Below are 12,315 nucleotides of genomic sequence, written 5' to 3'. Positions count from 1 at the left end.
TACCTGTTGCTTTGGGGATTTTTTTTGTTCTGCGCTTCAACATTTGTTTCTACAACAAGTTTTACGACAGTGTTGAAGACACGTGGTATTAACACTAGCAGGTCTGAGTATCCTTAAGACATTTTTAAAAGTACATTCAAAATCTAAAATCTAATCTGAACTAAATTTAATCTTAGAAAATATTTAACCATTTTAGAATTTTAGTCATCTGCAACTAACAATTATTCCATTATAGTTTAATAGGATGATCAATTTCTGAATTACTCCATTAATTATTCGGTCCAGACATTATCTTCGAATGTCTTGCTTTTATCCGACCAACAGTGTTAAAACCCAGAGATTCAGTTTATTCAGTTTATTCAGTTCACAGCCAGAGAAGACTACGAGAAGCAGCGAACATTCACATCTAACAGAAACTCTTTCACAGCAGAGCCTGCAGCAACATGTGCTGCTGCTGTACGTAACCTAGTCAATATGTCAACATGTCACAATATCCTCAATAGCATGATATAACAAGTTTATTGTCACATGCTTTTGCACATTAGTGACGAAGTCTTTGTTAAATTGATGAGAAATTTGTCCTCCTCTTCTTCCTCCAGGAGGTTCCTTCTACACCGCGGAGACCGTGAACCAGGCCAGAGCTCATTACTCCTCGTCCTGGGCTCCCATCCTCCACGCCACCTCCCTCTGGCTGCACAGCACAGGTCAGCGCTCCTCCTCACTCCCCCTCCTCCCTGCTCCTTCGTTTGACGTATGAAATAAAGACATAGACAGGTGTTCAACAGTCCGATGTGCGTTGCAGGTTTTGTGATGTCAGACGACACCCCTGCCAACCTGTCCAGACCGGCCACGCCCACCTCCATGGGACACACCGACTCTGTGGGTGGAGCTAAGAGTCCAGAGGACGTCAACACCGACAGACTGCACCTAATACTGGGTAGGAAAGTGGCTTCAATACGACACTCAGCAGACTAAAACATGCTTTTATTTCATTCACATTAAAATGTGATTTTTCTGTATTGAGTTTGGTTGTGCTTTCCTCTGTCCAGGGATCAGCGTGGAGTTCCTGTGTTCTCCGCACTCTGAGGACCAGATGGCGAACATCACCTCATGTCTGCAAGCTCTGCAGGCGCTGCTGGACGTCTCCTGGCCCCGAGCTAAGATCGGAAACGACCAGGTGAGACACGGCTTTACCGGAATCCAGACCAGAGATGTTATCATAATCCAGGCTAGAATCCGGATCAGAATTCAGACCAGAACCCAGACCAGGATGGAATTCAGATCAGTAACTTTGAAACATATCTAGACCAGAATCCAGGCAAGATTCCATTCCAGAATATAGACTAGAAACAAGGCTAAATTTTGAATAAATCCAAGACAGAATCCATACCAGAATATAGACCACAGTCCAGAGCAAAACAGAATCCAGGTAGGATTCTTGGATATAATCCAGGTTGAGTTCAGGGCCAGAATCCAAACCATACTAGAATTCAGACACAAATCCAGGCTGGAATCCAGAAGAGTCCTGGCCAGATTCAAGACTCTAGAATTTGAGCTCCAAGCTCCAAGCTAAATTTCAGAAACAGAAATTTCAGGGCTAAAACTCCAGATCCTTGCCGGAATCCAGCTCAGAGTTCAGACCAGATTCCAGAGATGCTTCACCCTGGAACAATGAGTGAGGCAGACAGAACCAGGTGTTAGTCTGAAGGCCTCTTTCTGTCCTCGGGTTGGGTGCTGGTTTTCTTTAATGGCCAAAAACTGAAATTGATTCATGTTTGTACTTTTTAATGAACGCTCTGTCTGTGTCCCTTCAGGCTCTGAGTGTGGAGCTGCTCAGCGTCCTCCACAGACTGATGGTGACCCGAGAGTCGGCGTCCGTTCAGCTCGCCGTGTTGGATTTACTGCGACAGATTGTGACGGCCGCTCAGGAGCACGTCAGGGAGAAACGCCACAGCGCAGAGGGTAAACGCACAACAGCAGCTGCTGGACGTCCTAAAACAAACTGCTCCATAAGAGAGGGATTTGGATTTGCCGGGTCAACACCTTCGCCAAGCAGCTGTGTGTGCTGAAGCTTTAGACCAGTCCCTAAAACCTGCGATTTTTCTTCTTACAGGGTTTTTTTTATGGCAATTTCTGGCCTTATTTGAAAAGTGTGATGATGATGATGATGATGATGATGATGATGATGATGATACAGACAGAAGGGAGAGATAATAGCGACTGAGTTATTCACTATTGGGTGCCAACGAAACACCCTTTATAGCGGAATATAAACTGAATAATTGAACAGTTTGAGAACCAGCCCCTTTCTTAATGTTCGACTCTATGTTACAGTACAAGTTAACAACATCATCATAAAACTTTATTGCTCCACAGTGGATGACGGTGCGGCGGAAAAGGAGACGCTGCCAGAGTTCGGGGAGGGACGGGACACCGGCGGTTTGATTCCGGGACGCTCGCTGGTGTTCGGAGCGCTGGAGCTCTGCCTCTGCGTACTGGTCCGGAAACTCCCACAGCTCAGCCCCAAACTGGCCGGAACCAGTCCAACTGGTAAGAGGACGGGGGGGGGGGGGATCTGAATCATAGAGTGTAAATCAATGCAAAAATGGCAATTTTATTTTATCCATTTAAAATGAAATCTACAACACAATAAAATGTGACAGAAAGGGAAGCGGTCTGGATACTCTCTGAAGCTGCTGTATGTCTGTGACAGGTGGTATATGATACCAAATCGTGAGTGGCGTACCTTTTATAAGTGTCATAAACTGGTAAAATGGCAGCGGCATATCAGTAACCAACAGTCACAAACCACTCAGGATCAAGTGTTAATGCATTAGAGGGACCAGGATGGGATGAGGAATAAGTTAGGAGGGAGGGAGGGAGGGAGGGAGGGAGGGGAGACAATCATCGGAAGGAGGAAACAGCGTGAGGAAGGGAAGAGTTAAGAAGAGGGGTAAAGATGAAAAGCAGGGGCCCCGTTACTGAAATGTGTGTGTGTGTCCAGGTCCTGGAGGTTCAGTGTGGAGTCTGACTGACAGCGACTGTCGGCTGGTGGCGTCGGCTCTGTGTGTCCTGTCTGAGCTGCCGTCCGTCTGCTCCCCTGAAGGTGATGTTGCAGTCCCCTCGTATCATTCAAATCTGTATATGAGCAGCCGAGTGGGAAGAACCGGAGTCAGTGATAACAGAAACGAGTTGATAAATGCCGGCATATTAACAGGCTTTGAATTTGGTGTAACTAGCTAGTTCAGCCAATAAAATCAGTTTTCACAACAAGCCACTTTTTTGTCTGTCCTATAAAATGGATCTGCCTTTTGTTCGGTAAGGAAGAGCCCTTCGGTTTGGAGTAAATACATCACATGAAAGAAGTAACGATGCCGTTTCATCGCCCGTTTGAGGAAACGAATGAATATAACGAGCTCTTGAGTATTTCACTCTCTGATTGGCTGATTTAACAGCTTTCTGTCCTCCTGCAGGCAGCGTGTCCATCCTCCCCACTGTCCTCTACCTGCTGCTGGGAGTCCTCAGAGAGCTGGTCCACCAGCCCAGCACACACGCTGGTAACACACACACACACACACACACACACTAAGTTGGACCGTCTTTGTCCATAATAATAATGTTACAGTTCTTAATGTTACTTTGATATATATATTTTTATGATACCAATGTGAAAGTGTGAAAGGCGTCTCTGGTAGTGATGAACCTACAGAAGAATTTAGAGCTGCACGCAGCTCTCTCGCTTCTCGCCGGAAAGTGTGAAAGGCGTCTCTGGTAGTGATGAACCTACAGAGAATTACCAGCTGAACGTGCAGCTCCGCTCGGCCTCACGGAGCTTGACAGTGAGTCCCACCTCACTGTTTATCTGTCCGGACCAGAACTTTACTGCTCTGGTTCACACACACCGCTGTCGTAGTGTCGTTTCCGGCCCCAGCGGGCAGGTGTTTTCAGAAAAAAAGCTGTTAAAAAGCCGCTGTTCACTACCTGCCCAGCAGCAAACAGCAGACAGACCCAGTCAGAGACCAGCTGGTGAACATGGTGGAGCATTTCGCAGCTAAAGAGCCAGGTGTCTCCCTCAGGAGCTGGTGGAGACCAAAACCAGAGCTAAAAGAGAGGGAGTACTGGACTTATATTCATCAGGTGACACACATACCAGATCCAGATGGAGGATCATGTTGGGCTGTAGCTGCTGGATTAGGAAATAAGCCACTGTTTGTTTACAAGTTCAACATGTCAACTTATCAATCAGTAATTCAGTCAGTCAGTCAAACGTTTTGTACAGGTTAGTACAATTCCAAGACCTTTACAGATGACTGACAAGCTGATTATAAGGCAGTTCAAATGTAAACAGTAAAACGACTTGAGACTAATGCACATGAGATATGAAAATTATGAAAAAGTAATAATAAAAATAATAAAGATTTTTAAAAGGTTAATAATAATTTAACAAAAATAAAAGTAGATTTAAAAAATGGGAGGGAATAGAATAGAATACATCTTAAAACATTAATATAATATTAATATATTTTTATATTACATGTACATATAAATAAAATAAATAATGGCCATAAAACATTCTAATCAAAGGCTGGGTTTAAAAGGTAGATTTAATTTTGTGTCAATGAACGTTCACAACTTCTTCTTGCTGGAAACAAGTGGCCAAAAAATCATTTATTGCAGGTTAAAATTTGCCCAAAAACTTCAACTGGCAATAAAATAACAATACAAACTGAAGTCCTACAAATAAAACCTTAAAGGCCCAATGAAGCTGAAAAACTGTGTGTGTTTGTTTGAACTGTGTGTTCTTGGGTTCATTGTTCAGCTGTTTGTCATCTTATTGATTTACAAGAAAGAGGCGCAATCGAAACTAATCATTCTTAGTCACGCTGCACACTGTTCAGTAAAACGTTAAGTTGAACTTCTTCCGTAAATATTTCATCTTGCAGGTGCCCCGGCGGCAGGCTCAGGGGGCGGTGCTGGTCTGGGCGTGGTGGTCCAGGCGGCTCTTCAGGCTCTGAAGTCCGTCCTGACGTCTCCGATGAGCCGACAGGAGAAGAGTCGAGGAGCCTGGAACCTGCTGCTGAGATCAGCTCTAAACACACTGCTGGGACTCTGGGAAACTGGTACATACAACGCACTACATTACTGAAATTATTCATTCTTTTCCGAGGATCGAAAATTGTGTGTATATGTGTGTGTTTTTTCAGGGGACTCTGGCTGTGTTGTGGATCAGATCAGCCTCCTCACAGCTCTCACCGTCTTCCTGCTGTCTGCTGGTCCTGACGTCTGTATTGTGGAGCCGCTGCACGCGCTCTGTCTGCAGCGCTTCACCACCAGTATGGACGCCAAAGACCCACTGGTCAGTACCAGACAGACAGAGCGTGATTGTTAGAGTTTACATGTGTGTACACACTCAGTGGGCACTTTATTAGGAACAGCGTACTAGTACTGGGTAGGGCCATGACTGCATCACATCATTACTGCCAGTCTCCTGTTCTACCACATCCCAGATGGGTTCTACTGGATCCAGATCTGGTGACTGGGGAGGCCACTGGAGTTCACAGAACTCACTGTCATATTCATAAAACCAGTTTGAGACGACTTTTTCTTTGTGACGTGGAGCATTATCCTGCTGGAAGTAGCAACAACACTCAGACAGGCTGTCTGACCATACTCAGACCATGATTGGTTGGTATTAAGGAGCCCAAAGTGCCAAGAAATCATCCCCCACACCGTTACACCACCACCACCACCAGTCTGGACTGTTGACACAAGGCGGGTTGGGTCCATGGATTCATCCAGATTCTGACCCAACCATCTGCCGCCTCAGCAGAAATCCAGATTCATCAGACCCGGCTACGTTTTTCTACGCCATTTAATTAATTCAAATTTGTTACGAGCATAATCTTTAAGTCAGAGCTCTGCAGGTCGGCTGAACACTCAACAATGGACAGTTTGCATCAAGCGTCCGTTTCAACAGGATGAGCCAAAACATTATGACCAGCTCTGCGTGAAGCACTGTTGGAACGATCCGATGTGGATCAGACTTGTTCCATCGCATCCCCCAACACCTTGTCTGTGGTTTGTGGTTTGTCCCCCCTAGGACCGTCTAGTCTTAACGATCTGGTCCTTGTCAAAGTGGTTCAGGTCTTTACACCTGCACATTTCTCCCACATCCAACACGTTGACTACGAGAACTGACCGTTCACCCAAGGTCTGATAAATCTTAGAGCTCGACACGAGCTGCCGTTACGAGATAACCGGCGTTCTTCGCTTCATCTGTGACTGGTCAGAACGTTCTGGCTCATTAGTGCTTGTGGAGAGGTTTCCAATAATAAATCAATAATGAAGGAACATCAACTTGAGTTTACTTGGAGCTTTTCTTTTAAGGAAAAATCTGTTTATTCTGTGTTTGGTACCAAATTACACAGTTCTCTCTAGGAAACCTCCAATTAAAAATAATCAGGACATTGTGAGGAATTTAACCAGTATTACAACCATGGGAAAATATTTTTAAAAAGATTAAAAATGAAAATAAATAAATGGAAGATAGTTCAGGGCGTAAGGAGAGGGTTATTTCTACTTTTAAGAGGTGATGAAATCTTTGCTCCCACTCTCCCCCAGGTTGTGAGTCGTTGTTATCAGCTGCTGACGTCAGTGTTTCAGGCGCAGTCGGGCGTAGCCGTCCCATACATCCAGGCCCTCGGTCCGCCGCTGGTTCGATTCCTCCAGGTACTGAACCAGGAGTCCCGGCCACACCGGACACCCCACAGCCCTGAACCGAACTCTGAGTGTTTGACTTTTCATTTAGACCTGAAGACGGAAGAGTCTGCTGTCACTTTAATGGTTAAACATTCACAGTCACAGAAATAAACTGCAGGTCTTACCTGACACACGCGCCATAACATTTATTCAGAACTGTTTTTTTCTAAAGAGACATTCGTAATCCTCAAAGATTCAATTCTTTTTTTTTTTTTGTGGCAGCAGAGTTTCAGGGTCTTAAAAAAATGCCGCGTAAATGGCCTTGTTTCTCTAGTCATTGCACTTCGCAGTTGTTACTTCTGTGACTTGAATATAATCATCAACACAAAAGTCTAAAATATTTTATTGATCTATATGGGAGTAAAAAATAATTTCAAACAAAAACATTACATAAGACTCTTCCAAACCCAGAATGAAATGTGAATCTGATCAGAATCTTTTCATTTTCTCATCTCTCCATCAGTTTTATTTTTCAGATGTTTTTAAAAAAAATTTTGAAGAAAGAAACTGCTGCTTTTTGATCAAATTAATATATTTAATGTATTGATTTGATGGTGTGTTTATTGATGTAATGCGATTCCTCCTCAGAGGGTGGAGAGGAGTCGACCTCAGAGTCCAGAGGAGCTGCTGGGAGTCCTGGAGGGAGTCCGAGCCATGGAGGCTCTGGTCCAGGCTGCTGACGAGTCACAGCGTGAGTAGAGTCGGGAGCAGAACACGCAGTAGAACGCAGTAGAGAAGAGGAAAAGGATGGAGGAACTACAGAAAGTTGAAGCAGGTCTCAGAGCTACAGAAGATCTGGTTCATAATGTTCACGACATGTGCTGTGAAGGAGTGACTGAGTCCAGTGGTGTCCAGCAGAGTCTAGTCCGGTGCAGCGGGGGGATTTGTTGTAGAAAACCACCGACACAAACACGCTGAAATGTCTCCAGCCGTTAATTTCCTGGCACTGCGCACAGTAATGGCCCCGGGTCAGCTCCTCTAGAACCGCTCAGATGGTAACATTAAGTGCTGGAAAGCACGGGAGCAGACGTTTAATCCAAACATCAACGATATGGCGCGGCGCTGTGTTTAAAACCAAACTTTATTATGGCGAGAATTGCCGGCAAAACCGTGATGTTATCAGATGGAGTAATCGTTTCAATGCGCAGGAAAACCTTCAGCCCAACAGCGGGCTGCTCGCTGTGACTCTTTCTTTAATGGCGTCCACGGGCAACAGCTTGTGAGTCACAGTGGGAGAAGAAACACCTCAGAAGTTCCTCAGATCTAGTTGTAGACTTGACTCTATCAATTCCACCAAAAGCTGTGAAAGTACTTTGGCGAGCTCTTTGTGAAAACAAGACAGACACAGATAAAACTCACACAACTAAACATTTAATAAAGAACTTAAATTGGAACAAACCAGCCACAGCAGAACCTCTGGTCCTCCTCACAGTTGTTCTCCTCTGTTTCTGTTTCGGACCCTCAGGTCCTCAGCTGGTGGCCATCTTGCTTCCCCTCCTCATCTCCTTCCTTCTGGATGAAAACGCCCTTGCCTCGGCCCCCGCAGCGTCCCGGTCTCTCCACGAGGCGGCGCTCAAGGACCTGATGCGTCTCGGCCCCCAGAACTCCGCCGTCTTCAGGTACACTGTAAAAAAAAAACGGAGCTAGCTGAAGCCAATCTGTTCCTGATGAGGCTTTTAAATCCAGGTTAAAACATCCAAACACAATCAGCATTAAAACACCAGGACAGATCCATCGACTGTCTACACGTGTATATGCGTCTGTTGAGTGTGTGTGTGTTGTGTGTAACAATCCAGTCACAGTAGCCTGGGATCAGGTCCCACCAGAACTTCAGGCAGCTGAGGGTTGATGGGATTTATTTCTCCCTCCCTCAGGTCTCTCATCGCGTCCTCTCCTCACCTCAAGTCTCGTCTGGAAGCCGCCGTCAAAGGAAACCAGGAGAGTCTGAACGCTAAAGCTAGCAGCGCTAACCCCGCCTCCCGCAGCACCGCCAAGTCCTCCCCCAGCATCACGCTCAAAACCAACTTCCTGTGAGACGACTGACCACAGACCAGCGGGACAGAGGTCCATCTCCGTGCTGCGTTCACTGTCCCCTGTTGTCTGAGAATCTGTCCGGTAACGTGAAGAGCGAGATCATCGCATCGTTTCCTCTTTGACAAAAACTAAGAAGATGTTCTGTTGCTCGGGGCGACAATCTCAAACTTTCAGCCGCTCTGAAGATGCAGATCTCCGTATACGCTGCATGTCCCTAAATCACACGTCGCTTCCTTTTATTACGTGTCATCTACAGGTGCTGGTGCTTTCGCTTGTTTTATCCCATCACCTTCGAGTCCTGTAACTTAACCATTTTCCAAATCCTCCATCAGTTTTCAGACTGAAACATCCAGTCAACTCAACCTTTAACCCACTGGCAGGAAATGAAAGATCGGTTTGGTAAAGAATTGTCAACCCCCGGTTCACTGAGCTTCGGGGTTCCTGAGGCTGAGAGCTGAAACGCTGCCGGTCAGGAACGAACCTCCGAGCTTGATCCACAACAACGTTAACAACTGATTAGTAAGTTTGGGGAAGTTATTAATGGCTGCAGCTCTGAAATGAGCTGAAACCAGGGACTGTGTGGAGGGAAAGAGAGTCTGGACACTGACGGGTCATTTGGTCAATGGTCAGCAGGGACGTGACATGTAGGTGATGGGATGAACATGTTCATTTTAGTGAGATTATTTTCCATGTGTAGCGTTTAGGTACTGCAGGCGATGGTTAACCTTGAGCAGGAGTGAAAACCAGCTGGTCCGGCACCGTCGGGTGAATTCGCCAGTTCCTCTGCTACTCATGACTCACAGCGTAAGGAAGGAAGTTTACCTGCAGCGGGATAAACGTGTCTGTTTTAACTCGTCTGCAGCAGCGCGGCGATGAATCCTTACGATGAATGTCAGACACGACGAATATGAGGCGAACGTACAGGCTGGTGATCCTGGTCTTGGCGGTTCAGAAAGCCGCAATAGTCCGGTTAGTCTGTCTGTGTCAGTCACATCAGCTGGAGTTAAAGGAAACGTTGCTGCCGAAGGTTTTCATCCCAAAATCAGAAGTTCAAAAGAAAAACCTTTTTTTCCTGCAGTTTTTCAACGACTCTGATTAGAAGTCAAGTCACAATCTGATACTTACATTTATGTAAACCTAAATTTCTTCCACAGGGGACGAACACTTTCCTGTGTCTTTGCTGTTCAAATGGTTTTGTAGTGTTTCAGGATGAAAATCTTCCGTTTTAATATTATTTTATCACCTGTTTTTTTAAAACTTCTGTTGCTGTGTTTGTGAAACAGTGTTGAGGCGTTTCAAGGTTCGGAGAATCCAGAGAATGTGAAGACCTTCATTTTATCAGCTCAGCTCACAGTCTTCCAGTTCAGTCAGAGTGAACAGACCTGAGTCAAGCAGCTCCGACAGACGGACGCAAATCAGATTAAACCATTTAACTCATATTTCAAAAATAACCCAGCACGAAAATATCCACAATAATGCTTTTAACGGAAGGAAAGGAACCGAGTGTTTTGTTTTCACTAACTGAGAAAGTTTTAATGCTTACTGAAGGAGGAACTTGAGCTAAACCATTTCATTTTTCAAGAAATGGACCTGTCGTGTTTTGGAAACCAACTACATGATATATCTCAAGGTTCTTGGCACACACAGTGCGTTTCATGTAAACTGAAAGATAAAGACGAGATTACTGTGGAAGTGAATTAGGGCCACGGGGCAAAAAGAAAGTTTGGGAAAAAGTCGAAGTTCTCAGGTTAAAGTTGGAGAATTGAGAATCTCCGTGTTTTTCACAGCTAGAGCCACATGGAGCCGTGCGGGCCCTGCACATTTCTGCCTCTGCATCTTGTTTTTCTGCAATTTTGCAAAGAGGACAAAAGCCCCTTTTGCAAACTAGCCTCTGGTTCTTCAACACAGAGAAACAGAACTGGCGTCAAAACGGCCTTTGGAAGCTGAAATATCCCGGAGCAGTGAGAGTCTGCTCTGTTTGCGGCTACAGGGCTTCGATTTCCGTTTGACACAGTATCGTGTTCTGGAATTATTGAAATTGCAGACACATCCGATCCACGATGACAAACAGGTAAAGCTGTAACACGTGCTCCTATTATCTCCAGATCGCTCATATCGCTCCGGTTTGGTGCAAATCTGACATCAGGCGACGCCGCCAAACATTTTTTCAATATTTGATGATCATGTTTCAGCTCCAGGTCACAAGCACGTTCTCCAAATGACTTCAGATATGGTTCATAAAGTTAACCACAAGGTTAATAAATAAGATTACGCCGCCATCGAATTCCCTCTCCAAGTGTGGGATCAGAAAGGCCGCTACACGGCAGCCAAACACCAGAAGGCCAAAGGCCCACAGCTTCCGGGTCGCCGAGGTTCAGGTGCGCTCTGACCCCGGTCTACCTGCTTATGGTGAAGTACAAGTTAACGTAAAACGAAGCGGCCGCTGAACTCGACTTTTCCCCAAAAAACTTTCTACATGTGGCTTCAGTCTCTTTCTCTACATCTGAAGACTGAACGTTGTTCAACACTGAACTTCCCCTAAAGAGTGTGTGTGTGTGTGTGTTTATTTTATCCCCAGGTGGTGCCAGGTGGGTGGGTTGGTGACAGCGAGTTTGACCAATCAAAGTGGATTCATACTGTCTCTGGTACCTAAACTCCACCCGCCTGGTGCTACGAGTACAATTAAACAAACAGCAGCAGATAACGTGTCCGAGCTGTTTGATCAGGTCTGTCAGTGAGAGGGAACAGTCAGTCACTGGAGGCTTTTATTTTGAAATAAACCTCGAGTAGAATAAGCTTTTTTCCCCTGTGTCCCTAACATTAAATGGAGGCCAGGGGTCAAAGGTCATGACGTATGACGGTTGACTCATCGTCCCTTGAATGAATGTCAGTAACAGAGAAGAGCTCAGAGGATGAGGAGGATTTTATTTTTGTAGTTGAACGACAAATCACACGAAACAACCTGAAGACTTGAGAGGAGATTGTTAACAGTGGTACGGTAGCCCGCTAGGGACAGTTTAGCCTTCATCAGCACTTTAGTTTAACAGCACTACGACGTCGTAGTATCAGGCAGATCGTGTCGTGTCAGTTTTATGTCTGCGGTGAGTTTAAAGGATGTAAGTTTAGATGGTTATTAAGGACTTTTATTGTCTAGATTCATATCAATGAGAAGGGTCAAAACGTCAAATTTTAACATGATTCCCTTTAACATGTCAGCCACAATACTGCTACAGATTTACCTGCAATAATAACCTTAACCAGGTGAGCTTCAGTCTTCCAGCTTCAGCAGCCTCCACACACACACACACACACACACACAGCAGCTGCACGAGTTGACCTGTGTGTGAGCTCACCTGGCTGCCTGTACAGGTGTGAACTGAATGAATGAGTTGACATGTTGTTTTCTAACAGCAGCGAGTGAATAAAAACATGTTTTTCTTCTAATTCAGGTTCCGGTCTTTGTTCTTCAACGTGTGTTAGTGTAGTGTCTCAATGTCCAGGTGGAGAACACGTCCGGATCAC

General features: G+C 45.3%; 1 protein-coding gene across 9 annotated transcripts in view; it reads left to right on the top strand.

The window, feature by feature from the left end:
* Positions 1-12,148, top strand: part of heatr5a (HEAT repeat containing 5a) — a 36,136-nt gene extending 23,988 nt beyond the window's left edge. For all 9 annotated transcript variants that reach the window (XM_040138125.1, XM_040138124.1, XM_040138121.1 and 6 more), the window contains 13 exons: positions 600-704; positions 803-937; positions 1,050-1,177; positions 1,815-1,962; positions 2,377-2,550; positions 3,005-3,106; positions 3,474-3,557; positions 4,944-5,120; positions 5,205-5,356; positions 6,622-6,729; positions 7,348-7,450; positions 8,225-8,378; positions 8,634-12,148. In XM_040138125.1, coding sequence (XP_039994059.1) covers positions 600-704; positions 803-937; positions 1,050-1,177; positions 1,815-1,962; positions 2,377-2,550; positions 3,005-3,106; positions 3,474-3,557; positions 4,944-5,120; positions 5,205-5,356; positions 6,622-6,729; positions 7,348-7,450; positions 8,225-8,378; positions 8,634-8,793 — 1,730 coding nt within the window. In that variant the 3' untranslated portion in view covers positions 8,794-12,148. The remainder of the gene's footprint in view (positions 1-599; positions 705-802; positions 938-1,049; positions 1,178-1,814; positions 1,963-2,376; positions 2,551-3,004; positions 3,107-3,473; positions 3,558-4,943; positions 5,121-5,204; positions 5,357-6,621; positions 6,730-7,347; positions 7,451-8,224; positions 8,379-8,633) is intronic.
* Positions 12,149-12,315: the final 167 nt, after the last annotated feature.

The sequence above is a fragment of the Xiphias gladius genome, chromosome 10 (genome assembly GCF_016859285.1).
Source record: "Xiphias gladius isolate SHS-SW01 ecotype Sanya breed wild chromosome 10, ASM1685928v1, whole genome shotgun sequence".
Lineage (NCBI taxonomy): Eukaryota > Metazoa > Chordata > Actinopteri > Istiophoriformes > Xiphiidae > Xiphias > Xiphias gladius.
The sequence above is the reverse complement of the archived record's forward strand: the minus strand, read 5'-3'. Positions and strand labels throughout refer to the sequence as shown.